The sequence below is a fragment of the Dermacentor albipictus genome, chromosome 2 (assembly GCF_038994185.2).
Source record: "Dermacentor albipictus isolate Rhodes 1998 colony chromosome 2, USDA_Dalb.pri_finalv2, whole genome shotgun sequence".
Lineage (NCBI taxonomy): Eukaryota > Metazoa > Arthropoda > Arachnida > Ixodida > Ixodidae > Dermacentor > Dermacentor albipictus.
In genome coordinates this window covers 92,647,076-92,674,083 of record NC_091822.1, presented here as the reverse complement: position 1 = coordinate 92,674,083, position 27,008 = coordinate 92,647,076, and the positions used below count along the sequence as shown (strand labels likewise).

At 46.6% G+C, this 27,008-nt stretch overlaps 1 protein-coding gene across 3 annotated transcripts in view; it reads right to left on the bottom strand.

The window, feature by feature from the left end:
- Nucleotides 1-27,008, bottom strand: part of LOC135902759 (endothelin-converting enzyme homolog) — a 68,634-nt gene that overhangs the window by 22,215 nt on the left and 19,411 nt on the right. For all 3 annotated transcript variants that reach the window (XM_065432984.2, XM_065432983.1, XM_065432985.1), the window contains 4 exons: nt 17,618-17,797; nt 14,510-14,669; nt 11,670-11,768; nt 3,842-4,126 (listed from right to left, as the gene is read on the bottom strand). In XM_065432984.2, coding sequence (XP_065289056.1) covers nt 3,842-4,126; nt 11,670-11,768; nt 14,510-14,669; nt 17,618-17,797 — 724 coding nt within the window. The remainder of the gene's footprint in view (nt 1-3,841; nt 4,127-11,669; nt 11,769-14,509; nt 14,670-17,617; nt 17,798-27,008) is intronic.

The following is a 27,008-nucleotide window of genomic DNA, read 5'->3' as shown; positions in this document are numbered from 1 at the left end:
ATAACCATCAAATGGCCCAGCATTCTGCCTTAAAAACCTGGTTTAGCTGGTTTGCTTTTCCCAGGCGGGTTAAACAACAGAAAATAGGAAAACAACAATGCCCGTTTCGTGACACTCGGGCTACTCCTGCTCGACGTGCGTCGGCATCTAGTGCAGGAACTATTCGCGAAACGCAATGGTTAACGTTAGATGCCAAATACAGCTGAATCTTCAGCTGCTTTTGATGCGAAAGCGTGGAATGGCTCCTTGAGCGAAAGAGCCGACTTGTCTGTAGCAGCGAAATTGCAGGTAAATTCCTATTCGCTGCGACACCACATGATGAGTGCGTCTCGATGGAGTGGACCAGGCGAAAGAGTACACCTGCTTGCCTGTGAAGCACCAAGTATTGCGTGAAAGGAAAAAGCCTCCCCGCGACGCCAAGTCAACCTCTCTCTGGAAAGCCTCTGTTTTCAGGAGTTCCGTTACTGCGCTGCACTTTACCCCAACCTTTCCTTCCCATCATCAAGAATCTCCTTCTCCCGGCGGGAACTGAGTATGTTATTGTTCTCGTTACCGGATACACCGCGTAAGCTTATGCCCGCGTTCTAACTGTGGCATATTAAAACGCATGGAGCGTCCAAACGCAATCGGTTACCCTCGAGGAGTAGAGAACTCAAAAGACCGTTCAGCGGCGTTCGATTGATTATTAATGTTTGGCATTTACAAATCATAAGAAGTGCTTAGTTGTCCTTGGATTTCCCTTCAATGCCTAGCACTGTTTGGCTAGGTGCCCGGGGTGATTTTCTGCTCCGTTCCATTCGCCCTTCCGGTTCTTGACCCAAAAAACCCGCACCTCAATCAGGGCTTAAACAGGTGAATTTCTCTGAATACACAGAACTTCTGTGCAGGCTTACCGCCACCTACTTGGGCGCGCACGAACCTCCGACACGGTATTTTCTCGGCCAGCACGGCCTTGATGATTACATATCTTTGCCTATAGTTTGTCCTTGTGACTCCAAATGGTTTCGCTACCTTGAAAACTAATCATTTTAATGAAAATACTGCTTTACAAACAATTAAATAAACACCATTAAAGTTATCTGACGGCAGGATTCTAACACATGACGTATCCTACAGAAGCGCGACAGTGAAACGGTTATGCAAAGGACGCGCGCAACGACATACGGCATAAAAGACCTTCAAGAGGGGCTATGGTGTCCGCCTGCTAAGCACGAGGTCGAGGGATTGAATACCGGCCACGGCGGCTGTACTTCAATGGGAGCAAAATTCGAAAACACCCTTGTACTTAGATTTAGGTGCACGGTAAAGAACCCCAGGATGTCCAAATTATTGCAGAGTGCCTCACTACGGCGTGCCTCATAATCAGATCGCGCTTCTGGCACTTAGAACCACGTAACATATAAATGAATTGCACACGGGCTAGACAGCGCGTTGCGACACTATTTCCGCGTCTCGATTTGGCCTTACCGGGGCACATTCATAACGTATTGGCAACTTTTCTGCGCACAAGGGACGCGAAGATAACGCAAGGAACCAGCGAATTGCATCTGGCACAACAGGGAGGAGCTTCTGAACATGACGCGTTAGAACGAATGCAACTGTGTCGGCGGGCAAATTATGCGAGAACGAAAAACAATACAGGATAATTTGTTTCTTTTACCAAACATAAGATTCGTAGTGAAAACAACTTTACTGGCGAGGTCGTCACATTGCGTGTGGTACCCTCTGCAGTTCCTTATCTCCTAAAGTACGGCAACGTTGGTTTCAAAAGTACGCTTTAGGCTGGATAAGTGACGACTACAGAGAATGCTACGCCCTATATTATACTCACTGGGCTCTGTTTTTTATCGGATAGCTAGTCCAAGAAGTGGGAGAACACTGAGTGATGAAAATTAACTTTGACCTGAAATGTAGACTAAAAAGCGGTTCTGTTTTTAGGAGGCTAGCCCTCACTACGCTCGTGTAACGAAGACATATGGATGTGGGCACTGCTTTTGGTAGGATCCGGGTGATGGACGTAGGTTATTTAAAAGCTCCTTTTAAACACCTTATCAAACCAGTGTGATTTTGAACACTATCGAGCATTTTTCTCCCAGTTTCGCATCAATAGGCAGGAAATAAATATCCTCAGTTCCACCAGAAAGGCGAACCGCCGATTGTCATAGCAAATTAGTAGATAGCTGTACAAGTAAGGATGGTGATTTTTGCGGCTGTAGGAACTTGTAAATATTCGCTTACTATCCAAATTACCAATAATAGAATTCGCAAGCGTGACAAAACGAGGACGTAAAAAGAAACAGACACACGGAGAAAGCACTGTCTTTGTGTATCTGGTGCTCTCTAAGTCTCTACCCAGTCGCGCTTGCACGTTCTATCATGGTTTCAAACCAACTAGCCCGTCAACGTGCTTTCAGTAAATTAACCAGCACGGTGTCACGTGCTCGAAGGTAAATATGAACACACATCGCTCGATGACAACCGAGACTGTCTGTGAAACGCTGGAGTGAGGAATCGCGGCAGGAGCCGCGAGCCAATTAACCTCCGCGCCTTTGTCGATTGAACGCGTACGAAACGTCGAAAGCACAGCGCATGCCAAGCTACAGGCACTACGCGCAGTCTGCAAACATCGCAGATTGCTTTCAAGATGAGGCCCGCTCAGGCGCGCACTTTAGCCACGTCGCACACCTCGTTCAAGACACACGAGCACCGGCAACGCGTCCGTACGGCGTCTCCCAAAAGCGTCTACTACGGCGTCCGCGATTCGCGTGGCCAGCACCGTAGTAGACGCTGTGGTTTTGTCCAATATGTACGGAGTGGCTGGCGAGGAGGACGTTGAGGCACCGTAGCAGCCGCCGGAGAAGAACGCCCCTCCTCCCTCCCCCACCCCCCTGCCTCGCGCGCCTCAGAAGAGGGCACGCATCCCGGCAAGAGACCTTATGGAATGACCGGCCTCGCCGGCTGCAACATTAAAACTACGATAACAAAAATTTACGCATTAAGCGTTTAAGCATGCGACATCTACATCAAAGTGCCAGCTAATTTTTGTGACGTACTTTCGAAAGGGTATGAGGTGCCACTGAGTATGTGGCATGTGTATTTGGAGAAACACGTTCTAAATCAACAACGAAACATTATATTATCTGACCTAAGTATATCCAGCAAAAATATTTTCGAATTATGCTCGAAATATGTTTTATAGTCAAACGCTGCGTTAACCTCTCTGCCCTTGTTTTTTTACTGACCCGAAAGTGTCGATGTTGTTCTTTTCAAAGCTGAAATCTATCTCTGACATGTCTTGCAATGAAATGCAATGTAAAGTTTGTTGTTACATGTTAAGCTACGGTCCGAAAAAGCCCAGGTTCCTCGCACAACTGTGGTAGGTCTTGCAGCAGCTGCTTCCGAAGGTAGCTCGAAATTCCTACATTTTATTCGGTAGGTAGCGGCGCACAGTTTTTCTGCCTTTGCAGCTTTTAAATATGATGCGGTGTTAAATACCAAAGCAGGAAAAGCCATGAGGCGAGTGGCCTACTGCACCAAAATATTGAATGGTTTGGCGTTTCATTAACCGGTAAACCTATAGCTTAGAGCCTGAAGGCGAACCCGTACAACACTGGTATAAGACATATATGAAAATTATATTGATGTTTCGGGTGCATGACTACGCTGGCCTTTGTCCCCGTTCAATAGCAATAATAAAGGTACAATGCGCTACGCAGCAAATCCTCTATGCTCCGCGTTAACACTTGCATAGAGGCAATGCTAACGCTTTCTTTTTCTTACATTAGCTCCCGAAAGCTTAAAACATTGATCAAGCTGGTTTTATGCAAGGACGTAGACGTACCTGTTTGGAGGAAAGGACTCACGAGCGCCAACTTCAGGACCTTGAGGACATGGTCGTAGCAAGCGTGGTCAACTCTTCTTCCGCCCACCAGCAACTCGGGTTCCGTGTATTTCACCATCTGCCTGAAGACGCTCCAAGCGATTAGGTAACGGAGTCCCTTGTAGCTGACCGAAGGGTGCGTGATGAGAGTCACGAGAATTCTGAGCGGCTCCAGCTTATACACGATGTTATCGTTACCGCGGTAGGTCCTATTCGTGTACTTGGAAAACAATTTAATCCACATTCCTGCAACAAAATGCACAGAAGCATGTACCAACAAGTTAGTTGCTGTGAAACGCTAATTATTCCGCGGAAGTTGTAATATGCTATATTCAAAATGCATAGTTTCTGCCAACACTGATCGGGTCCGCCTTTCTATATTGAGCCGTAGTTTCGAAGCACCTGTTTGTTATGGTGATGGGCGATCATCCCGGCATGCCTATTAATGACTAAAATGCAAGTCATCGTTACGGTCCAGCGATTATTAAAAACTAAACATTACTGTTCTCCCTAGAATCGGCGAAGTCACGCTTGCTAGATTTTCTACAAATGTCAGGGCGGCAGTATCAAGAGGCACACTATTTGCAAATGAAAAAAGAAACGAAAAAGAAAGGCTTTGAGAGCGAGGTCATCGTGGCGACATTTTTGCCTCTATTTTTATCGGTGTCGTGCGTATTGCGTTGTTGTTGAGTCCGCAAGAAATTCTGTCTCACATGGAAAACTGTAACTTCGAGAAGGGTACTGTTTATCGAAGTTGATAATGCCCCTCCATAGATGGAACTAAAAAGCACTGGGGTTGCTCGTTCGAGGTGAATTCTCTCTCTGAGCGCATACACCGAAGTTGAGTGAGTCACGAAGAACATCGCTTACCCCTTAAATATTAGGTCGAACGTGATCGTTAAGTTGATGGCGAAGTAATAAATTTTAACCTTGTTCCGCTACTGGACATTCGTAGTCGCAAGTATAAATGTTTTGCATACTAAAGCATGGCGCGTGTTTCATCTCTCATGTGATATACACATTCATAAGTCATCATACTGCTTCTGTGCTTCGGGTATTGGTAAGTTTACAACGTCGTTTTTTTTTCAGAATCCGTGTATTCAGGAACCCCGCAATAACCTGCGCGACGCTGCAGAAGTGCTGCCAAGAGGGCTAGCCGCACCTCTTTTACCATAGTCGAAAATAAATAGACTAATGGTTAATATATAGCATATGAACTGGGTAATGAATCCTGCTGCGACACCTTGGACATAGAAGGCTCAAGCCATGTCTGTCCTCAAAACTATGTATCAGTGGTGCGCTGATGTGAGGTCGGCCAGTGCGTTGTCGGCCGACGTACACTCCTACATTTTTTCCATATGTCAGAAGCTCCTTTGTTGAACTTTTTGGGGACGTTCAAACTTTTTTGTGAATAAACCGCATGAATAATTGCTCCAACTGCACGCATATGTGAAAAAGTCGCATTTGCGTGCCTATGTGATAGTCATGACAACTGAAGCATCATTGTGTTCAGTTCGAATGGAAATACAGTCTTGTCAACAACGCTCTGTCTCCTCAGAAGTTTCGTTCCTTCCTTACTTCAGTATAAAAATATTTAGAGAGACGTGTGGGCCTCTACAGAGTGTAGTGACTTTCTTTCCTTTAGTGAAATCTCTTTTTGGAGCTTCTACAATGCGTACACGTTCAGATGTATCAAGCGCCTTGCATATAAACAGCTGTGCCTTCGAATAAAAGTGTAAAAAAAACGGTTACGCAGTTTAACGCTAAAGCTCACGTCCTAGGGAAATAAGCGTTGTTGATCATCTGTAACTTAAACGAAAATGGCGTGTCAAAACAAAACATAATTATTTTCTTACGTGGTGTAGATGGATGGGACCTTTCTTCACATGTTGTTGTAAACAAACATACCCAAGGGATTGAGATGGAAATCGTGACCTGTGTTGCCCACGCTTTAGCCTACGCATTACATTTTATTCTCTCATATCATGAGGCCTTTTGCGGAAAACAGGCTTAGCATGTTGCCGGCATCACCACAATCTCCTTGATTCAGATGTAGCCGTGAGCAGCAGCGGGAGGACACCAGGAATTAAGGTTTAAAGAAGCACCTATTCGGGCGGCTAAGCTGTCGGGTGAGCTGTTTCCCTTTGCCATGCCCTAAACGAGATCGCAGATGGTAGTTTGCTGCAAGTGCATAGATAGCGGTTGATACTACAAATTTGCCGTATTGGCTGAAGCGGCAAAGCATTGATTTATCCTGCTTATTAGTAGCATCTAACACAAATGTGCCTTGAGCAGCTCTTTGCGTCGGTGCTCAGATCAGATGGTTATTACCACCAATATTATTCAGCCAGTGTTGTTCGCCAACGTTTCTGCTAGGTGCGATGCTAAGTTTATTTATTGCAATTGGCACAGATAGGTTATAATATTGTACATTTGTGATTACGTCATAAAACATCATTAAAGCGGTTTCCGACACGACGAATTCTGCTCAGGCTGTAAGGGCCTTCATGAAGGATCACTGGCCTATGCTGTAGGCGTATGTATACTGGCAGATATTTGTTTTTACTTTTTTGATGGTGTGCAAGTGTTCCTTGAACACTCCATGAATGTGTGAAATAACAACCTTAGCAGCCAATCAGTGCTATCATAAACATTCGCGCTGAATGTGTGCAACACCTTCACTCAGAGCGCAGCCTTGGTTTAAGGTTTAAAGATAAAGTGAACTGCGACTTGAGGCGAGAGGTAAGACGAAGGACTGCAGAGGACGAGCAGTAACTAGCAAGTGAGGTTTGTTACCATGAAACACATAGCAGTAAAATGTCGCACCTGCGCGCACCGTGCCTTGACAGACTGAAGAAGAAAACGAAACACACTTGGTAGAAAGCCCCATAGGTGGCTATGGAAAGAGCCAAGGGGCAAAAAATTATCACAGGTTAATCAAAAACCGTGTTTCTTTATCTATAGGTGAGCCAACGAAGGCCCACTTACACACGTGTCTAGGCCAAGTCAGCGCATGTGTGCCGCAGCCATAGTTCCTCGCTGAAGTTTACAGCCTCCACGTCCAACAATGATGGCTTGATTGAATTTGGGGTAGCAACCTTTGCAGTCCCTAGTGTGTCGGGGAAGAATGGAGCCGCTATCACCCTTCAAGGAACGGAAATGCTACCGCAGTCTATCGTCAATACATAGGCCAGTGTTACCAGCGTAAACGCTGCCGTATTGCAGCGGAAAGTGGTACACCGCAATGGTGGCACAGCGCATGCATACTGGTACTCGTGCTTAGTAGTACAGGCGAGTTTGCGCGGACCATCAGCCCCGCACCCACATAGTTGGGATAAATTGCAGAGGGCTGAGAACACGAGTCGAATGCCCTGTTTAGCCGCCACACTCATAAGGTTGTGTGCCATTTTGCGATTCACTTATTGTCCGAAGAAAGGCTTATGGGACGCCTGACTATTTAAACGTACTTACTTGGGTTTGAAAACTTTCAGCTGTGTCGTGTTGGCATGTCTCCCAAAGGGCTGACTTCAAACAGGTGACAGCTACGCCGATCTTAATTAGTTGCGAGTGTAAATATGAGAACAGTAAAATGGCCTTCTTTGAACGCGCCGCATAGGCCTAGCACACATGATCAATCATGTCAAAGCAAATCCGTAAGTCTAAGTACTGAATACTCTGTTCTTGCTGCTGTTCGAGGTTAAAAGTTAAGGATGTGGAACAAAGTATAAAAACTTCTATTATTTCCCCAGCGACACTGTTACGACTCGCTTTCCGGTCAACGTTCATTAGGACTAAGAAATTGTCAACTTATCCAAACACTATTTTAACACAATGGTTGGTGGCGTCAAGCTAAGGTTGAAGCTGGCGGTCAAACCTAGCCAGGTAGATTTCGCACAGGATAGGCGCTACACGCGAACCTGTGCAAATGCTGCGTTTCTGGGTGTACAGGTTTCCTTCAAATTTTGCAATTGTCTGGTGCAACTCGGGGAGTGACGCCGAGATCGAGGAGCGTCTTCAAGCAGCAGCGGACACGGTGGACCAGTACGCAAGGGAAAGAGGCCTCCAGTGTGCGCCGGAAAAGTCCGAGTTGCTCATCCTCAAGAACCCGAGGACACCCCTGGCGCAGAACATCACGGTGTATATAGACAACCACTCAGTACCGAAACCCACGGAGATCAAGATCCTAGGGCTGTATATCCCGCAGGGGCGACAGAACACCACCACTGTGAAGAAGCTTACAACATCCACCGAGCAAATCCTCCGGATGATGCATCGTATCAGAAATAAGCACCATGGCATGAAGGAAAGGGACGCCATCCGCTTAGTGCAGGCTTTCGTGATTTCTCGGATAATGTACGGGACGGCATTCCTTAACCTCTCCAAGTCGGAAATTGAAAAGTTGGAGACGCTGATCCGGAAGGCCTACAAGATGGCACTGGGGCTACCAAACTCCACGCCTACGGCAAAGCTCATGGCTCTAGGAGTACATAATACCCTCAAAGAGATGTGGGAAGCACAATGCCTCTCACAACTCAATAGGCTCGCACTCACAAAACCAGGTAGAGATCTGCTCGAAAAGATCCATATTAATCTGCCCTATACGATAGATCAAAGGGAAGAGGTACCACGTGATGTGAGGAGACGCATCAACGTGTATCCCATTCCGCGGAACATGCATCCCCTATATAACATCGACAGGAGAAAAGCAAGAGGGGAAGCCCTGCAGAAGAAATGGGACGAACAACCTAACACCCTCTATGTGGACGCCGCAGGGCCAAAGAACGGAGTGATGACTATTGTGGTCTCAACACCTTCAGGATCGATGGTGAATTGCGCCTCGATGAAAACTTCCAACCCCACTCACGCAGAGGAAGCAGCTATTGCATTAGCTATAGGATCTAACCCCAACGCCGATGTGCTCACTGACTCCCAGAAAGCCTGTCGCAACTTCAATCATGGATTAATTCACAGGTCAGGGTTGTCACTGCTGACTAAGCATCCACCCAGCCAAGCCTCAGTCATCTGGTTTCCCGGTCACCTGGAACTACCAGGAGGAAACGAAGCCGCTCACAGGCATGCCCGAGCTCTCCTATACCGGGCGTCTCCCCCTGATGATCGTGAAGAGTGCTGGGACCTAACTGCTTTAGCAATGTATGCTGACATTCTCGCACCATACAGAACAGCCAGAAAGGAGTACCCCACACCACATAAATCCCTCAATAAGTTGCAAGACAACACTCTTAGGAGGCTACAAACTAACACATACCCAACGCCAGCTAAGTTACACCAGTGGTACCCTACACTATACTCCCCGAAATGCCCACACTTTGGAGTGGTAGCTAACGTCTACCACATGGTGTGGGCTTGCCAGTTTAATCCCATAATTGACCCCATCCCAAATCCCTCAAAAGAGCAGTGGGAGGCTATTCTGCTCAGCGATGATCCTGACCGTCAGCACTGGCTGGTGGGGAGGGCCAGCGCAGCAGCAGTAACCAGTGGGCTACCGGAATAGGCGGCCCACCCACGAGTTCTACGAATATCCTGCAAATAAAGATGTTTTCAATCAATCAATTGCAATTGTTGCGCATAGGTAGAACCTTAAAAGTTCCAAGAAACCTTCTCAGAAAACGCTTCAAATGATTTGAAAAGACATTGCACCAGACAAGTCAATTCGCTGACCGCGCGAAAAAGTTCATCATGCGCAAAGTAATAGAGCTCTTCAATATCGATCGAAATACGCAAATTCGCACCTGTCACTTTGCAAAAGCACCGCTGTCACATCTGCCGAACAGCTAACCTTGTAAGCATCTTAGGCGTGAACCTGTCGAGCTGCTACATGAGTTAAGAAGGCCGTTTTACCGTTCTCATCTTCCTACTCGAAACTAAGAGAGGCGTAGCTATCGGCTGTTCGAGGTCAGCCCCTTTTGAAGTCATGCTAGCACAATACAGCTGAAAGGTTTCAAACCTTACTAAATGAGTTAAAACAGGCAAGCTTCCCATCAGCCCTTCTTCAGGCAGTGGGTGAATCGCTGTCGTAGAAACTTCGAAAAGTACGCGGGCAGGAGCAGGCGACCTCCTTCAACAGAGGCCCCCTAGTAGTCATGCCCTATGTGCACAAAAATGGCACACAACCTGATGAAGGTGGCGGCTAAGCAGGGCACACGACTCGTGTTCTCAGCCCCCTGCAAGTTATCACAACTCTGTAGGCGTGTGGCCGATTGTCCGCGTAATGTTGCCTGTACTACAAAGCACGAGTACCAGTACTTGCCTTGTGCCACCAAGGTGGTGTACCAGTTTGCGGCAGTGTTTGCGTTGGCCAAACTGGCCAATGTATTTGTGATAGATGGAGGCAGCATTTCCGCTCCTTGAAGGGTGATAGCGGCGCCAATCTCCCCAGACGCACCAGAGCATGCAAAGGTTGCTACCCCAAATTCAATCAAGCCATCATTGTAGGACGGGAGAGTCTAGACTTGAGCAAGGGATTATGGAAGCGGCACACATGCGCAGACTTGGCCTAGACATGTATGTAAATGAGCCTTCGGTGCGTCACGTAGACAAGCTTTGTAAACAGGGAGAAGGTGCCTCAAAAAGGCTGGCCAACGTTTCGATAGGAGGATCTATTTTCGTCAATGGCGGCCTCGTCATCCTCGACGTGTTAGTTTTAAAGGGATAGTGCAGTGACGTCACGTGCGGGTGTTGTCGCTAGCGGCTGGTTATAAAAGCAGAGACTTCAGAGGTAATGAGCGCTGTCGTCCGACGTCTGTGAGCTTCGTTTCCAAGTAGAGGGGACAACAGCGGGAGAGTGGGAAGGCGGGGAGAAAAAAAAGAAAGTTAAGCAGAAAAGGAAAACCGCGGCGACACCAAGACGAAAAAAAAGAGAAAGAACAAGAAAGAAAAAAAAATAAAGAAAGACAGCGGCATGAGAGGGCGTTGGGGAGGCGAGAGTTTAGGGAGCATTCAGGGGTGTCGTTGGCGGCATGTTCTTGTGGCATTAGAAGAGACGGTCAGGTCGTCGGTGCGCGAGTAATACAAAAGACAAAAAAAATAACATGAGTAGAAAAAGTGACTTGAGTAGCATAGCAGCAATACGTCGAGTAATCTTGAAGTAGTTAAGATGGCGACGAGGAGGCAGCGGTGCAATGTAGGCGGTGACTGAAAGGCAGCGGCATTGTCTTTCAAGGGGCATTGCCCCAGTCTTTCAACGCAGGTGTCGTTACGGTGGCATCTAGAAATGGCGATACGCTGGGTTGAGGCGCCGAAAAAGGCATATTGACATGGGAATGTGTTGGTGAGAGTGTTTCAAAAATATATAAAAAAAAGAAAAGAGAGGGGGGTACCGAAACCGGAATAACAAATAGGAGGGTGACGTGCCCAGAAGCTGGCGGCGCAAAGTGTACATGGGAGAAGGGGTTCGTACAGTTGATATAAACGTAACAACCTGAAAGAGTATACTAAATTGAGTAGTAGGCAAGAAAAGATTTTCGAAATGGAAGAGTAGGTGAGGTTAAGAATTAAGGTTAGTTGGTGGCATAATGTGTTTTGTGTCTTTGTAGATGATATGAGAATTGCATATTTAAGTTACCGCTTTTAGAGATTCTAAGTTGTCACGTGCCAACTTAATTCCCGTCGGGCTTAGGCAATTAACTTGTGTATGAGGTATGCGTATAAATAAGCGCAACAGCGCGGTACGTCAAATAAGTTGTCGACGGAGCACGTATCAATGGTCACCTTTGACTCAGATATGGACGTAGCGAAAATAGTGCAAAAGTCACGTAAAACTTATACGCACTTTTGTCGATGTGTGGCTTTGTCACTGCGCCAAGTCCACGAATTTCGCCAACGCGGTAGCGTTCTCCACGTGATCTCGAGTAGCTCTCGATTTCGCTAACTGCAGTAGAATGAAGAATGAACAATGATAATATAAAGCTAGGGTTCATAAATCATGTTTAGGAACGAAATTAGACTTCTTCTAGGAAATATAATATTTTATCGCAAGCTGCACTGATTACATTACGCAACAGGATCTTTCAATTTTCGGTGAAGAACACCAACAGAAGGAAGGAATACAATGTCCTTTATTTCACTTCGAACAGCTAATGATAGCCTAGAAACATTGCTCTAACTACATGAATAAGCGATAATTAGCTGGACAGGCATACATTATTTGCCATAAAAATCAAATCCATCGATTCACTAAATGAAATATTATATTAACTAGTTACAATTATTTTATTGTTCTATTTATTATTTATTTTATTTATTTGATACTTGCTTCGCCTTTGCAGGCGTTACAGCAGAGGAATACATAAAAATAAACATCATATATGAGACGAAAAATAAAGCTAAATACACAAAGCGTTGTAAAAACCATCATTCGACACAATGCATATAATCATAGACGGAAGATCACTCCACTCTCTTATGCATCTAACAAAAAATGAATAGCGCAAGATGTCACCTTTAAAGGAAAATTCGTTTACTTGGAGACTGTGGTCCCTTCTTTGGGAGATATAGGACGGCTCTTGAATGTGCTTCTCCTTATCGATTCCAGTTTTAGAATGGTAGATATTATGGAAAATTTTAAGCCTAAGGTTTCGTCTACGATCTTTCCAGTCTTCCTATTTAGGTTTACTTTTCTTTTCTTTCATACCAAGTTGACGATCCCAATTACCTAGAACGAATCGCACTGCCCGATTTTCTATTTTTTCAAGCGTATCGGCCAGCTCTTTGGTGTGCGTATCCCAGCAAACGCATGTGTACTCTAACAATGAGCGCACATGAGTGAAATACAGTTGTTCTTTTAAGGTTTATGGAAGTTCGCTGAAATTTCGTCTTAAAAAACCCAAAACACGTGCACCCTTTACTTTGATGTAATGAACGTGCCTACTCCACCTCAAATCACTGGGTTAGATAAACTCCTAGATATTTATATTCCCTGCTCGTGCTTAAAGTAGCGCTATTTATCGTATACGTATTCAACTGGTATGAACGTTTCCTTGTAAAGGTGACGTTGACACACTTTTTAACATTCAACGACATTCCTGAATGGGCACACCAGGATTATATTAGATTCAAATCATAGTGCAGGTATTCTGAATCACGTTTTTATATGATACTTGATATTGTACTAAAAAATTTAAGTAAATCCTATAAAACGCCTTGGTCCCCTGTTTATAAATTTCAAAATGACCACGTAAAGTGAAATAACTGGTTTCCACTTATTAGATGGATTGACATGGCAACACGCGGAACACTGCTAGGCGCGGCTCTCATTGCAACCTTTACGCGATATAGCAGCGTGGAGCAAATTGAAGCTGGGCTTTACGACGCAATCACGCAGTCCACCTCGACCGTGCTGCTAAATTGAAAACGTCAGTGCCCAACCCACACATGCGCACAGAGCGGGATGGTAGTAGCCTCAATTAACGCCAAGCCTTCACGTCACACACAAAGGCTGGAGAGAGAGCCGCGTTTCGCAAGGCGGTGGGCGTAATCAAATGAATTGTGCCAATATTCTGATATCAGTTAATTTTGTTATACACACATCCGAAAGAGCCTAAACGCAGAATTAGATATTTATGACAATAACGTTCCACTTTTAACAAAAACATGTGTAGGAAAGCACGTAATGGGGAGGCTAAACACAAACACACGCGCGGTGCGCAACACCCTGCGTGTGTGTGCATGTGCCTTTCTACGTCTCGGTCAAATTTGGACTTCTTTGGTCCATTTTATCGCCTACTATTGTGCACGAGTGAACTAGACCCAGCAGAAGACGTAAGACAAACTTTCTGTAAGGAACCAAAAAAAAAACTGTTATGCTTGTGCCAGATCTGCGTGAAAATACCTGAATACCTGAATAGCCTGAATACCTGAATAGCCTTAAGATACCTGAATAGCCTCATAATGAACGTAAGTTCTTTATATATCTGAACCTCTTTACATATTCGCCAACGGCCACTCGACATCTTTCATGTAATTCATGTTGTGTCAAAGTTCTACGCAACTTCTCCCCGTAAACGGATCATTCGTCATCAAAGTTATTCAAAATCCTAACTATTCTTGTGGTTTCGCTTCCAACAACGAAAAAATGTTATCTTCACCAGCCACATAATTAGTCAGGGCGAGGAAGTTACCCGCGCATGTCCTTAAGTCGCGCTACGTATTGCGGCATAGGCACAAATGTATTCTTTCCTAATATACTTGTGCGAGCGGATTTGGCTTAATTGTGCGAACAAAAGGCCTCAGGGGAAGCGCACCAGCATATGCTGGCATAAACAAGGACTAAGAACCGCTTTTGATACACAAAAATAACAAGAATAAATGTGGGCATGGGAGCAATAAAATGTTATATGTTCAGAAAATTATTATTTTTTATTCGGACGTGCCATTTCTGCAATCAGTTGAATTTTATTATTATGGAGTGAGTCTGCAAATTGATTCCGGAAAAACGTGGCGCTACCGTAAGGCGAAGGTGCCTTGCGGAAAAGCTGAAATATTCATTCACTTCCAAAACAGCTCGCGCCTGCACACGAAAAATGCTTTTCCTCATATCCCTCTCGACACATTCCGATGCATTCACTGAAAGTTTTTCATGCGCATTGCAAAAATATGAAAAGGAACTCTCACGTTCTTGCTCGTACTCGATGATCCTAGCAGCAAGCTGCGCCTCGAGAGAAGGGTCGACATTGAACCATCGGAGTTGCTGCATATAATTAACCAGAGTTGTGTTTCGTGGAATCCTCCAACGCCCTAGTTGCGACTGCAATTGTTCGACGCTGTATTCCATCTGCGAAGTCACAACGGAACAAATACCTCTTATGAGTTCAACTTCACTCTCTGAAAGAAAGCTGTGATGCTGCATATGTTCGCCATTAACCGAAAGCTTGGTGCTACTCAGATTCACAAGAAAACGTAGCTACCGTATGAAACGCGTTGCCTTCGTATGTTTTGTTATAAGTCAAGGTAAATAAGGATTCGAAGGGGTAGCAACAAAGTCTTGCTACTTTATATATTACCTGCATGTAAAATGCCTCAAAGAAACCTTTAATTTCCTTTCGCACAATGTGTTCAGCGTACAGTCTCGGTTCAGGAACTGTTTCTCCCTCCCCTCACCTTTTCAAGCAGGTAATTCACGGTTTGCATGAAAAATAGCAGTTGTGTGCGCGGTTATCTGGTGCTCGACGTCAACCACACTAAGCTCGGATATCTGGCAACGAGAGCACAGCCAGCAACATGGAGGGAGCAGACGCTTTGGGACTGCGCGCGCGGCGTTGGCACCCTGGCTTGTTCAGCCGCTTGCCATTCCAAACGCGGCTTGAGCCTGGACCAGCATCCGTGGCATGAGTCAGCCTTGAGGCACCGATCTCCGTCCCGGCTACAACGCAGCTATAGTGCCGGGCTTTCTTACGGCCGCTGGAAGTCCACACGTCATGGCCTGTGCCCGGGCCGTCAGATTGCTACGCTGGGCCAGCATGTGGTCTCCGCCACTGTCCTGGCGTAGAACTGGGTCTTTGCTTAGGCCATATCCTAAGCGTTCTTGGGCGTCTTCTCACTCTGCGCATGGGAGCCCTGAGGTAGTTACGTAGCCTATCCTCCCTGGTATCGTGTCTGTCGGTCGTTATGTAATGCAGTCTGGCCAGCGGAACATGAAGACTGCTCGAGTATCATCGATGAAATTATGAATCCTGGCGGCTTGAGAAATGCAGCAGCGTGTAAGTAGAGTAGAACCACGCGCCATTACTACGATGCATGAACAGCGTAATTTGTCTAATGTGTGTCTTCGACGCAATGTAGTGTTGCGTCTTGGTTTACCGTCTAGTAAGTAAAACAATGCAACAATATTTTTTGGCATAAGCTGGCATAGGCTGAAAATCAGAATGACAGGCTACGTGTTCATTTCCCGGAATAGCCGTGCATTTCCACCGAGGCGACGCAAGCGGGCAGCCGCGGAAAACGTTTTTAGAACACGTGAACAACAAAACAACAGCCACGAGTGAACTAACAGCTACGAGTTATTGCTGAAAAATCTGCAAATATTATGTCCATCAGAAGTAAAGCTGAGTTCTTAGGTCGGTACCTTGTTTCGCTGCTGCTATACGTAGTAGGTCGAATGAATTAGCGCGTCATCGCACGTCCTTTACTTTTATGTTCAGTTTCGTTCGCTTAATTCATCTCATTTATCGTGTTATGTATGCCCGCGAGCCCGACGTAGAGATTTACAGAGTAGGCCGTGTAAGCGCCCTTTTTTTCGCGGAACAAATCCATGTATCAAGATTTACAACCGGTACTCTACACACACAATGAAAATAAACGCCATTGTATTTATGCCATTTATTTGTGTAGCATTTCAATACCCGCATCAATAAACATCAATTTACATTTAATGCCACATCTTAATTGAATCGGCACAATTTCTATGTTTACCTCTTGCATTTAACATTTTAACTACGTATGGCAAGCAATGGATTGATATTTACGATTACTACTTGTATATTACATGTTTGCGCGCTCGTGTGAGCTCGCAACTTTATTTCCACATTATGACGGCCACATGGAGTCATGAGCGCAACGCAATGGGGCTCGGGAGCTACGTACTATGTGACGTCAGGAAAATATTTCACAGCCTGGGGCATAAACTGCGCCCTGGGGCCCTATAACGTAAAACTATTCCAATGTGTTTCTATTCCGATCTCCTGACGTCAAATTTGCGTAACCACCAACGCAAGCACAGGGCGGTCACCCGCAGGGTGGTCTGAACAGACCTATCAAACGCTCTTCTCATTCATAGGAGGCCACTTTTGATTGCTTGAAAAACGAATAACATTGCCTACACTGAGCGGCTGCTCGTATCTAATTGGTTGACAAGAGGCGAGGAGAACGCTCAAGTGGAGAGGGATTCGATTGGGATGAGCCACTGCACTGAAAGTCGATAACCGGATGAAGAGGGTGGTGCCGGCGTCTACGATTGGTCGGCTTTCCCTTACGTAGCTTGCGGTGGCTGGCTGAAAATCGCTGCGACATGCAACGGAAGCTCAAGAATGACGCTAAAATGGACCCTCAGCAAAGAAGAGTTGGCAGAATGAGGCGGTAAACGTGCCGAAAGTGCTCGAAAATGTTACACGGCCACGCAAGAAGTTTTATTATTCGCAAATACACTCATGCTCTCCGGCAGGTACGAGTAGCCAGCGTCTGAGCGATCGGCGGCAGTCATCTTCTATTCCTTTCGGAACGCGGCAGCCTGCGGCTATTCCGGAGAAAATTCAGTTTTGTTCGGCATATTAATGCATCTTTATCGCGTACACCTCACTTTGACGCGGTGAGTTCTTGCGGTTTTATGACGTTGCGTGACAGGCAGGTGAAGTGGGTGCAGCCCGAAAACTTTTCACCAGTAGCCGAGGGCTAATGGCGAAAGAAGGTCAAATCAGAAATAACTGTTTTTCTTTTTTCTGTCAAATCATGGATAATCAGTGTGTACACATCATATCAGATGGGGAGGTATCGCGGTTTTCGTGACGTCGCGTGACAGGCAGGTGAAGTGGGGGTGGTCGAAAAAAGTTTTTGACCAATCGTGGAGGGCTGATAGCAGAATTGGAATAGAAAAGTTTGGAATAGTTTTACGTTATAGCGCCCCTGGCTTGATTGTAAAGCATGCATGCACGCGTTGCTAAAGTGGCTGTGCAGTGTGGCGTTACTTTAGCACAAAACGAGCACGGCAGCGAAGTACGTTACGCTCACCAGCATGGCCCTCTTGTATTTGTAGAACAATGATGGCCTGAAGGTGATGGAGATGATGACGTGGATGCCGAAATGGAGGGCGCAGCGCACAATCGTTTCCACAACGGGTACTTTGGCCAACCTTGTCTCGTTTGCCAGGTCGAGGTTCAGGGACGTCATCCAGGCCACGAGATCTCCGGTCTGCGACCCATGTGTGTACCCACTGTATTATGCACAGCAAGATACGCGCTCTTGTGTCTCAGAGACAAGGACTCACAGTCAGAAGCGCTGCCGATTACGTCCAGTACGTCTTGCTATGGAACGCAGGCGGAAAAATGAGGCAATTGGCTAAACGCAATTAAAGCGTCGTTCAATTCCGCACCTCTTCAATACGCGACAGCGTTAAGATTGTGGTTCGAACTTTTAGATTCGAGCACACGTGTCTGCTAATTTAGGTGAACGTAGAAGACAGAAAATTATTTCCAGGTTAAAATTAGTTCGCTAATGTGTAACGTATGCCCGCAGATCGCACCGTTTGGGGAGGATTAGCAGACACTTCCGCTCCACCGAGCAGCTTACACGAGAACATTGCTGCTGCTTGAAAGCCACAGCATGTGGTGCCGACGCTTTCATATAAGATTGCGAGCGCACGCCGTTGACGCGTTGGGTACTTTCTCTAGAGAAAGCAAAAAGCAAGAAACTGCTACGGTTGTCAGCATTACACATCGTCAGAGTTTCGACTAGTAGAGCTGACTTTTCAGGGTGAAAAATTGAGCGCGAATCCCAGGACAACCGTCAAAGAAGAGAGGAGACAAGCACTGGCACTGATTAACAACGGATTTATTCTTCTTAAGGAAAAGCATATATATGACTCATACAGTCATATGCTTTTTCCTTTATGTGGAAAGCCAAGGCCAGGCGCGCACGCTCATTTGTGCATCTGCCGAGGATGGACGTCAGATCAAGTGGCGGTTTACAGTTGTAACACTAATCAAGATGGGCAGCCAGGTGCGCCCCTTTGTGTGTACAATTATTTACTTTTTAACGCGATAGCGTTAAGGAGCTCGTGTCGCAGAAAAGCCGGTGTCGTCGGCGTCGGGTGTCGGCGTCGGCGGCGTTGACCGTGAGCGATAAATCACGGCAGGCGCTTCATAAATAAAAAGCAACTTCCAAGATTGGCCCGGTGGGAATCGAACCCAGGTCTCCGGAGTGTGAGACGGAGACGCTACCACTCAGCCACGAGTTCGATGCTTCCAAGCGGTGCAAACGCGCCTCTAGTGAATGCGGTGTTGCCTTCGAAACGAGCCGTGGAAAGTTATACTGCGGTGTATATCGGTAATTATGAACATGTAACGTACAGAAGTCACAATTACACGAGTTGCGAAGTGCGTTTCCGCTGCATTTCTTCTGCGCTTTCCGCACACGCAGAGCCATCTTGCGGCAAACACAGAAGACCCCCTCCTCTCAATGTACGGCGCTGCCCCGACAGGAGGCGCGCCGCGCGCGCATTGGGACCGCTGCCAGGCGCGTCGCGGGACTCCCTCTCCCCTGACGACGCTTCGCCGTGCTTCCGGTTTAGATTACTATCTATCTCTCTGCCCGTGCCGATCACGACGTTTGGCTGGCGTAGATCGTTTCCCCTCCGAGACACCGAGTTCTTTGGTTCGTTTCGTTCGCTCAGGCGCACGTTTCGTTGCCGCGCCCAACGCTGCGTTGCTCGACGCTCACCGCGTGATAGGTGGGCGCTAAGTCCGATGCGGGGCGCATCGTAAGTGATTGCTGTGCCGTAGCGCATTGTCTTATACCCCTTGGCGGGTCGACGGGAACGCTGTCGCGTCCCACTCTTGAAGGCGAAGCTTAAGCGTCCTCCAATTTTTCTTCGTGTTCCCTAAGTCGCTCCAATATACGATGTACCGAGTAGCCCCGACCGAAGTTTTAAAAAGCTGACTTGCCGCCAAAATATCGCAAATTATATTTTAATGTTCCTTTGAGACGTTCGGAATATGGGTAAGAATTGTATCGTATATTGGGCGCCGAGCGCCACACGTGTTCCGCGCAAGCGCATTGTATTTCAATACGCATGCACCATGTGCATGCTGTGCAAACAACTTATGTGTTCTTGATAAATAGACACACCCCTTCCTAAAACCTATATATGTACACACGTTCAAAAAATCGGGGTTCTTTCCCCCACTGCCCCGGCCCAGAATGTTCCTCTTCCTAGGCGCCACGATACATGGTGTCAGAAGTGGGATGCGCAGTCAAGCACGGCTTTGATCTTCGACGGGCAGCACTGTAGGGACTACGTAATGGATTCATTGAGAGCGCCTGGTCCATTAAGCATGATGGGAGAAGCGAGCAAGAATTGGCAGACGTTCAAGCAGAGATTCGAACTCTTCCTTGCGGCATCAGAGCCGGATGAGAAGAAGCGATCGGTGTCGTCGAAGACAGCGCTGTTTCTCAGTGTCGCAGGTGAGGACGCCATCGAGATATTTCATACGCTGAGCTTCGCAGAAGGCGAAGACAAGGCCGACTACGCGACCGTCATCAAGAAATTTGACGATTATTTCAAGCTGCAGACCAACGAAGTACATGAACGCTGCATATTTCGGAAGAGAGTTCAAAGCCAAGGTGAGCCATTTGAACACTTCCTGCGGGACCTGAAACAACAGGCACGGGCGTGCAATTTCGGCGCTCTTCAGGATTCTATGGTCCGAGACCAGATTGTGTACGGAACCAACGACGACAAGGTGAGAGAAAAGCTTCTCAGGGACTGTGAGTTGACATTGTAGAAGGCTGAGCACCTCTGCAAGGCAGCCGAAACATCGGCTCTCCGCCAAGAAACTTGGGAACGAGGTCAAAAGCAAGTAGACACCATTCGCAATGCATGCTCGAATCCAAAAATGGCGCAAGCCAAGATGTACAAATGCTTCAAGTGCGGACGCACGCATCAGCCTAGAGACTGCCCCGTGTACGGGCGAACGTGCAGAAAATGCCAAAAGAGAAACCACTTTGCGATTTTCTGCAGAGCCACCGAGCTGGTCGGTGAAATTCAAGATCACGAAGATGACTTCAGCGTCTTAGAGGTGTCTACAAGAGCCGTCATAAGCGAACGCGACTGGGTGGTTCGAATGAACGTCAATAACGTTTCGGTCGAACTAAAAGTCGATACAGGGTCTCAGGTCAATTTGATGCCCGTTGGAATATACGAAAAGATGCGCCCAAGCCCTGAAATGAAGCAAAGTAGCGTGGTGCTACATTCGTACGGTGGAGACACGATCAAACATCTTGGAGTCATCCAAACGGAAGTAACGCTGGGTGGCCGAACTGTTCCCCTCGAATTTTTTGTGGTGCGCAAAGGTCGCGCAATCCTAGGCCTACAAGCAACCGAGCGACTTGGACTGCTCTCGCGCGTCCACAGCGTATCACAGGACGACTGTGAAGAAATGGTGAAAGAATTTCGTCACAGTTTCACTGGGACAGGCTACGTGAACAAAGTGTATCACATGGTTCTTCGAGACAACGCCGAGCCAGTTATTCAACCAGTTCGCCGCGTAACGTTGGCCCTGACAGAACCATTACGGGGTGAACTTGAGAGGATGGAGCACGCCGGAATCATCACAAAAGTCACCGAGCCTACTGACTAGGTGAGTCCCTTGGTGATTGCTAGAAAAAAGAATGGGAAAATTCGTCTCTGCATTGACCCTCGTAAAATCAACGAGTGCATAAAGAGGGAGCACTACATGATGCCGCGACGAGAAGATATAGAAGCTGAGTTAGCTGGTGCAACTGTATTTTCCCGTTTAGACACTAGCTCTGGATTCCACCAACTCCCTTTGGATGACTCGACATCGCGCATTTGCACGTTCTCAACCCCATTTGGTCATTACCGCTTTTTACGATTACCCTTCGGCATATCGTCCGCCCCTGAGGTGTTTCAAAAAACGCTGAATGAAATTTTCGAAGGCCTTCCCGGCGTGAAAATATACGTGGACGACATTCTGGTATGGGGCTCGTCGGTAGAAGAGCACAATGAACGTCTGAAATCTGTGCTGCTAGCAGCAACACGCGCCGGCTTAACGTTCAGTCCTGATAAGTGCAGTATCGGCGTCCATGAAATCGAGTTTCTTGGAGATGTCATCGATAAAGCAGGCATCAGGCAGAGCCAGGCGCTGATTAATTGCATGCTGCACATGCCGACCCCAGAAGACAAGCTCGCGGTGCAAAGGATGCTAGGTGTCGTCAATTATTTCGGCAAGTTTCTTCCATGTTTAGCTCAAAAAACAGCTCTTCTGAGGAGCTTTATCAGACAAGACGTTGTCTTTGAATGGACCAGTAACCACGAAAAGGAATGGCGAGAACTATGTGACTACCTCAGCACACAGCACATGTTGTCGGTATTGGATCCGGCCAAAGCAACAAAAGTGTCATGAGATGCATCCCGAGACGGAATCGGAGCTGCTTTGTTACAGTGTCACAACGACACATGGAAGCCCGTGGCATATGCATCGCGAGCGCTTACCAAAACGCAACAGCGTTATTCTCAAATTGCGAAAGAAGTTATGGCCGTGGTTTTTGGCTGCGAAAGATTTAATCATTTCGTCTATGGTCGACAATTTACTGCTGAAACAGACCACCGCCCTTTGATCGCTATCTCGCAGAAGGCGATTGGTGATATGCCACCGAGGTTGCAAAGATTTTTTCTGAGATTGCTGCGTTATGACGTTCAATTAAAATTTGTTCCAGGTAAGCAGCTCCTCCTGGCCGACATGCTGTCCCATGCCACAACCAAGACAACGGCCTGCGACCTCGACAGCAACGATGTAGAGGTGCATGCCGTGAGTACGGTTTCCTGACTTGTTAGTGAAAACACATGGAAGCGGCTGGCCGCGGAAACGGCGCGTGACGAACAGCTAAGAAACGTGCTGCGAGATCTAGAAGCTGGAAAATGCTTGGACGGGCTGTGGAAACAATTCGCAGACGAGTTATCACACGTGAAAGGAGTGTTGCTCAAAGACTGCAAAGTAGTTATTCCGGCTAGCCGGAAAAGAGAGACACTGGAAAGAATTCATCAAGGGCACTTGGGAATCAACAAGAGCAAAGCCAGGGCAAGACAGTTTTTTGGCCAGGAATGAACTCGGACATAACATCTTTCGTGCAGACATGTTCTATCTGCAAAAAGTACGCATATAGCCAACCTCGAGAGCCTCTACTGATGCGCCCTGTGCCGGACCAACCGTGGTACCGTGTCGGCATTGACATTTTTGAATACGGTGGGAGGTCGTAGCTGTGCGTTTACGATGCCCTGTCCAACTTTCCCGCAGTGGAACTACTCAAAGACACCACGGCCAACTCGAATTAGCCTAGACCTGAGAAGGGAACGGAAGAAACTGGTACATAAGAAGCCGATCAATGAGTTAGCGGTAAGACGGAAAATAGAGGAATTCCAGATCAAACTTCAGAACAGGTATTCGGCTTTAACTCAGGAAGAGGACCTTAGTGTTGAAGCAATGAACGACAATCTTGTGGACATCATTAAGGAGTGTGCAATGGAAGTCGGTGGTAACTCCGTTAGGCAGGATACCAGTAAACTATCGCAGGAGACGAAAGATCTCATCAAGAAACGCCAATGTATGAAAGCCTCTAACCCTACAGCTAGAATAGAACTGGCAGAACTGTCGAAGTTAATCAACAAGCGTAAGACAGCTGACATAAGGAAGTATAATATGGATAGAATTGAACATGCTCTCAGGAACGGAGGAAGCCTAAAAACAGTGAAGAAGAAACTAGGAATTGGCAAGAATCAGATGTATGCGTTAAGAGACAAAGCCGGCAATATCATTACCAATATGGATGATATAGTACAAGTGGCTGAGGAGTTGTACAGAGATTTATACAGTACCAGTGCCACCCACGACAATAATGAAAGAGAAAATAGTCTAGAGGAATTCGAAATCCCACAGGTAACGCCGGAAGAAGTAATGAAAGCCTTGGGAGATATGCTAAGGGGGAAGGTAGCTGGGGAGGATCAGGTAACAGCAGATTTACTGAAGGATGGTGGGCAGATTGTTCTAGAGAAACTGGCCACCCTGTATACGCAATGCCTCATAACGTCGAGCGTACCGGAATCTTGGAAAAACGCTGACATAATCCTAATCCATAAGAAAGGGGACGCCAAAGACTTGAAAAATTATAGACCGATCAGCTTACTGTCCGTTGCCTACAAACTATTTACTAAGGTAATCTCAAATAGAATCAGGAACACCTTAGACTTCTGTCAAGCAAAGGACCAGGCAGGATCCCGTAAAGGCTACTCAACAATACATCATATTCACACTATCAATCAGGTGATAGAGAAATGTGCGGAATATAACCAACCCTTATATATAGCTTTCATTGATTACGAGAAAGCATTTGATTCTGTCGAAACCTCAGCAGTCATGGAGGCATTACGGAATCAGGGTGTAGACGAGCCATATCTAAAAATACTGAAAAATATCTATAGCGGCTCCACAGCCACCGTAGTCCTCCATAAAAAAGCAACAAAATCCCAATAAAGAAAGGCGTCAGGCAGGAGATACGATCTCTCCAATGCTATTCACAGCATGTTTACAGGAGGTATTCAGAGACCTGGATTGGGAAGAAATGGGGATAAATGTTATTGGAGAATACCTTAGTAACTTGAGATTCGCTGACGATATTGCCGTGCTTAGTAACTCAGGGGACCAACTGCAATGCATGCTCACTGACCTGGAGAGGCAAAGCAGAAGAGTGGGTCTAAAAATTAATCTACAGAAAACTAAAGTACTGTTTAACAGTCTCGGAAGAGAACAGCAGTTTACAATAGGCAGCGAGGCACTGGAAGTCGTAAGGGAATACATCTACTTAGGGCAGGTAGCGACTGCGGATCCGGATCACGAGACAAATAATCAGAAGAATAAGAATGGGCTGGGGTGCGTTTGGCAGGCATTCTCAGATCATGAACAGCAGGTTGCCATTATCCCTCAAGAGAAAAGTGTATAATAGCTGTGTCTTACCAGTACTCACCTACGGGGCAGAAACCTGGAGGCTTACGAAAATGGTTCTACTCAAATTGAGGACGACGCAACGAGCTACGGAAAGAAGAATGATAGGTGTAACGTTGAGGGATAATAAAAGAGCAGATTGGGTGAGGGAACAAACGCGAGTTAATGACATCTTAGTTGAAATCAAGAAAAAGAAATGGGCACGGGCAGGACATGTAATGAGGAGGGAAGATAACCGATGGTCGTTAAGAGTTACGGACTGGATTCCAAGGGAAGGGAAGCGTAGCAGGGGACGGCAGAAAGTTAGGTGGGCGGATGAGATTAAGAAATTTGCAGGGACGGCATGGCCACAATTAAACATGACCGGGGTTGTTGGAGAAATATGGGAGAGGCCTTTGCCCTGCAGTGGGCGTAACCAGGCTGATGATGATGACCACGGACAAAACAGTGGTTGACGCAACAAGTTCGATCTTTGCTAGACACGGCATTCCCATAGAAGTTTGTTTTGACAATGGCCCTCAATTTTCATGTCACGAATTCGCGTTATTCTCACAATTGTACGATTTTAGGCATGTCACGTCTAGCCCCGGATACCCACGTTCCACTGGGTTGGCAGAAAAAGGTGTTCAGATAACTAAGCGTATCCTCAAGAAAAACGACGGAAGCGAAACAAAATTTCTGGTTGGGAATGCTCGCTTTCAGGACAACTCCACTCGAGTGCGGCGCATCGCCCGCTGAGCTACTGATGGGGCGAAGGCTCCGCACAACAATTCCCGACGATCAAGGCAACCCCAGTCACGAGGTGATCCGGCGCCTTCAGACAGACCACTCTAGGGGATCAGTGGCACGCCTGAGCACTGGAGATACGGTCCGGATCAAGAAAGGTGCATGGGACACGAAAGCAAAGGTTCTCAAGCCTGCTGGTTACCCGAGGTCGTATACAGTCGTCACTGAAAACGGCACAGTGTTGAGGCGCAACCGGCAGCACCTGCTACTGACCCGGGAGCCCTTCCGACGCGGCGTACAGGAAGACGACGACGATGACTTCGAAGGAAACTCGGGCCAAAGAAATGGGTCGGCACCTAGCTACACAGAATGCACAGCCGCGTGTATTCCCTCTGAGCCCTGTGCCCCAATTAGTGTCTCGTCCACACCAGCCCCAAGGAAGTCGCTCAGACAACGTCGACCGCCTCAACGTCTGGCCTACGACGAGAACTTCGCGCAAGTGCCTTGAACTAGAGTGCCTGACAATTTTCATTAATGTTATTTCCCATTTCTTGTTTTGTTTTTCGTACAAAGGAAGGTGTATCGTATCTTGGGCCCCGAGCGCCACACGTGTTCCGCTCAAGCGCATTGTATGTCAGTACGCATGCACCATGAGCATGCTGTGCAAACAACTTATCTGTTCTTGATAATTAGACACACCCCATCGTAAAACCTATATATGTACACATGTTCAATAAATCGGCGTTCTTTCCCCCACTGCCCCGGCCCAGCATGTTTGTCTTCCTAGGCGCCACGATACAAGCATCTTGCCATCTTTTACTCAGTCATTTGAGTAAGAACCTTACATAGACAGAAAAAGTCCTACCTCTTTGTAGTGCACAGTATAACCATGTTCTAAGATTGTTTTGTAAATTCGCAAAACACAATTGACAATGCGAAACTTCATAGCTATGCGTAATTTGTTTTTCAAATAGTGCTCTGTGTATGTCGCGCTGTCTTCCATAACACGAGGTAACAGGTTGGATTCCTTATTGCGCTGACCGTCTCTTGACGAGAACATAATAAGAAAGCATTCGTGTGCTAATATTTCAATGCATAAAAAAAATCCCTGCAGGTTAAAAATAACCAGGAGCCCGACACCAGAAGGTGAAATGTAATTTAAAAAAAGCTTAATATCCTCTTTACACGAGGACAGCTATATGCATTCCTGCAACAATACTAGCCCACACAAACAATACTTAAAGGAATCATTGCGCACGTTAGCAAATAGCGAGAGCCTAATTCAGAAACTAATGCCCTTTGCATAAAAGAACCAAGCGCCCACTGTGCATTCGAAATGCCACGACGGAAAAAGACGCGCCTGTGATACATTTGTGAATTTCTATAAACTTCAGAAATACTTTTCGGTAAAATAATAAATAGGCCGGTAAAACAGGTTTCAGTATAGGGTGCAAAGCAAGAACACCTTCCGATTTTGCTTGGTGAATACGTGGCCCTATATTTATGTCTACTGCAAAACGTAGGCGTTGTGCAGTGATCTGTAATTACACCTATGTTGTGGTAGTCGATTACAAATAATTCTGGGCAAAAACGTAATTTTGTATCACTACTTTACTTTGCCGCCGGGTTCCACTGCGGTTCCCTTCCCTTGTCACCTATTC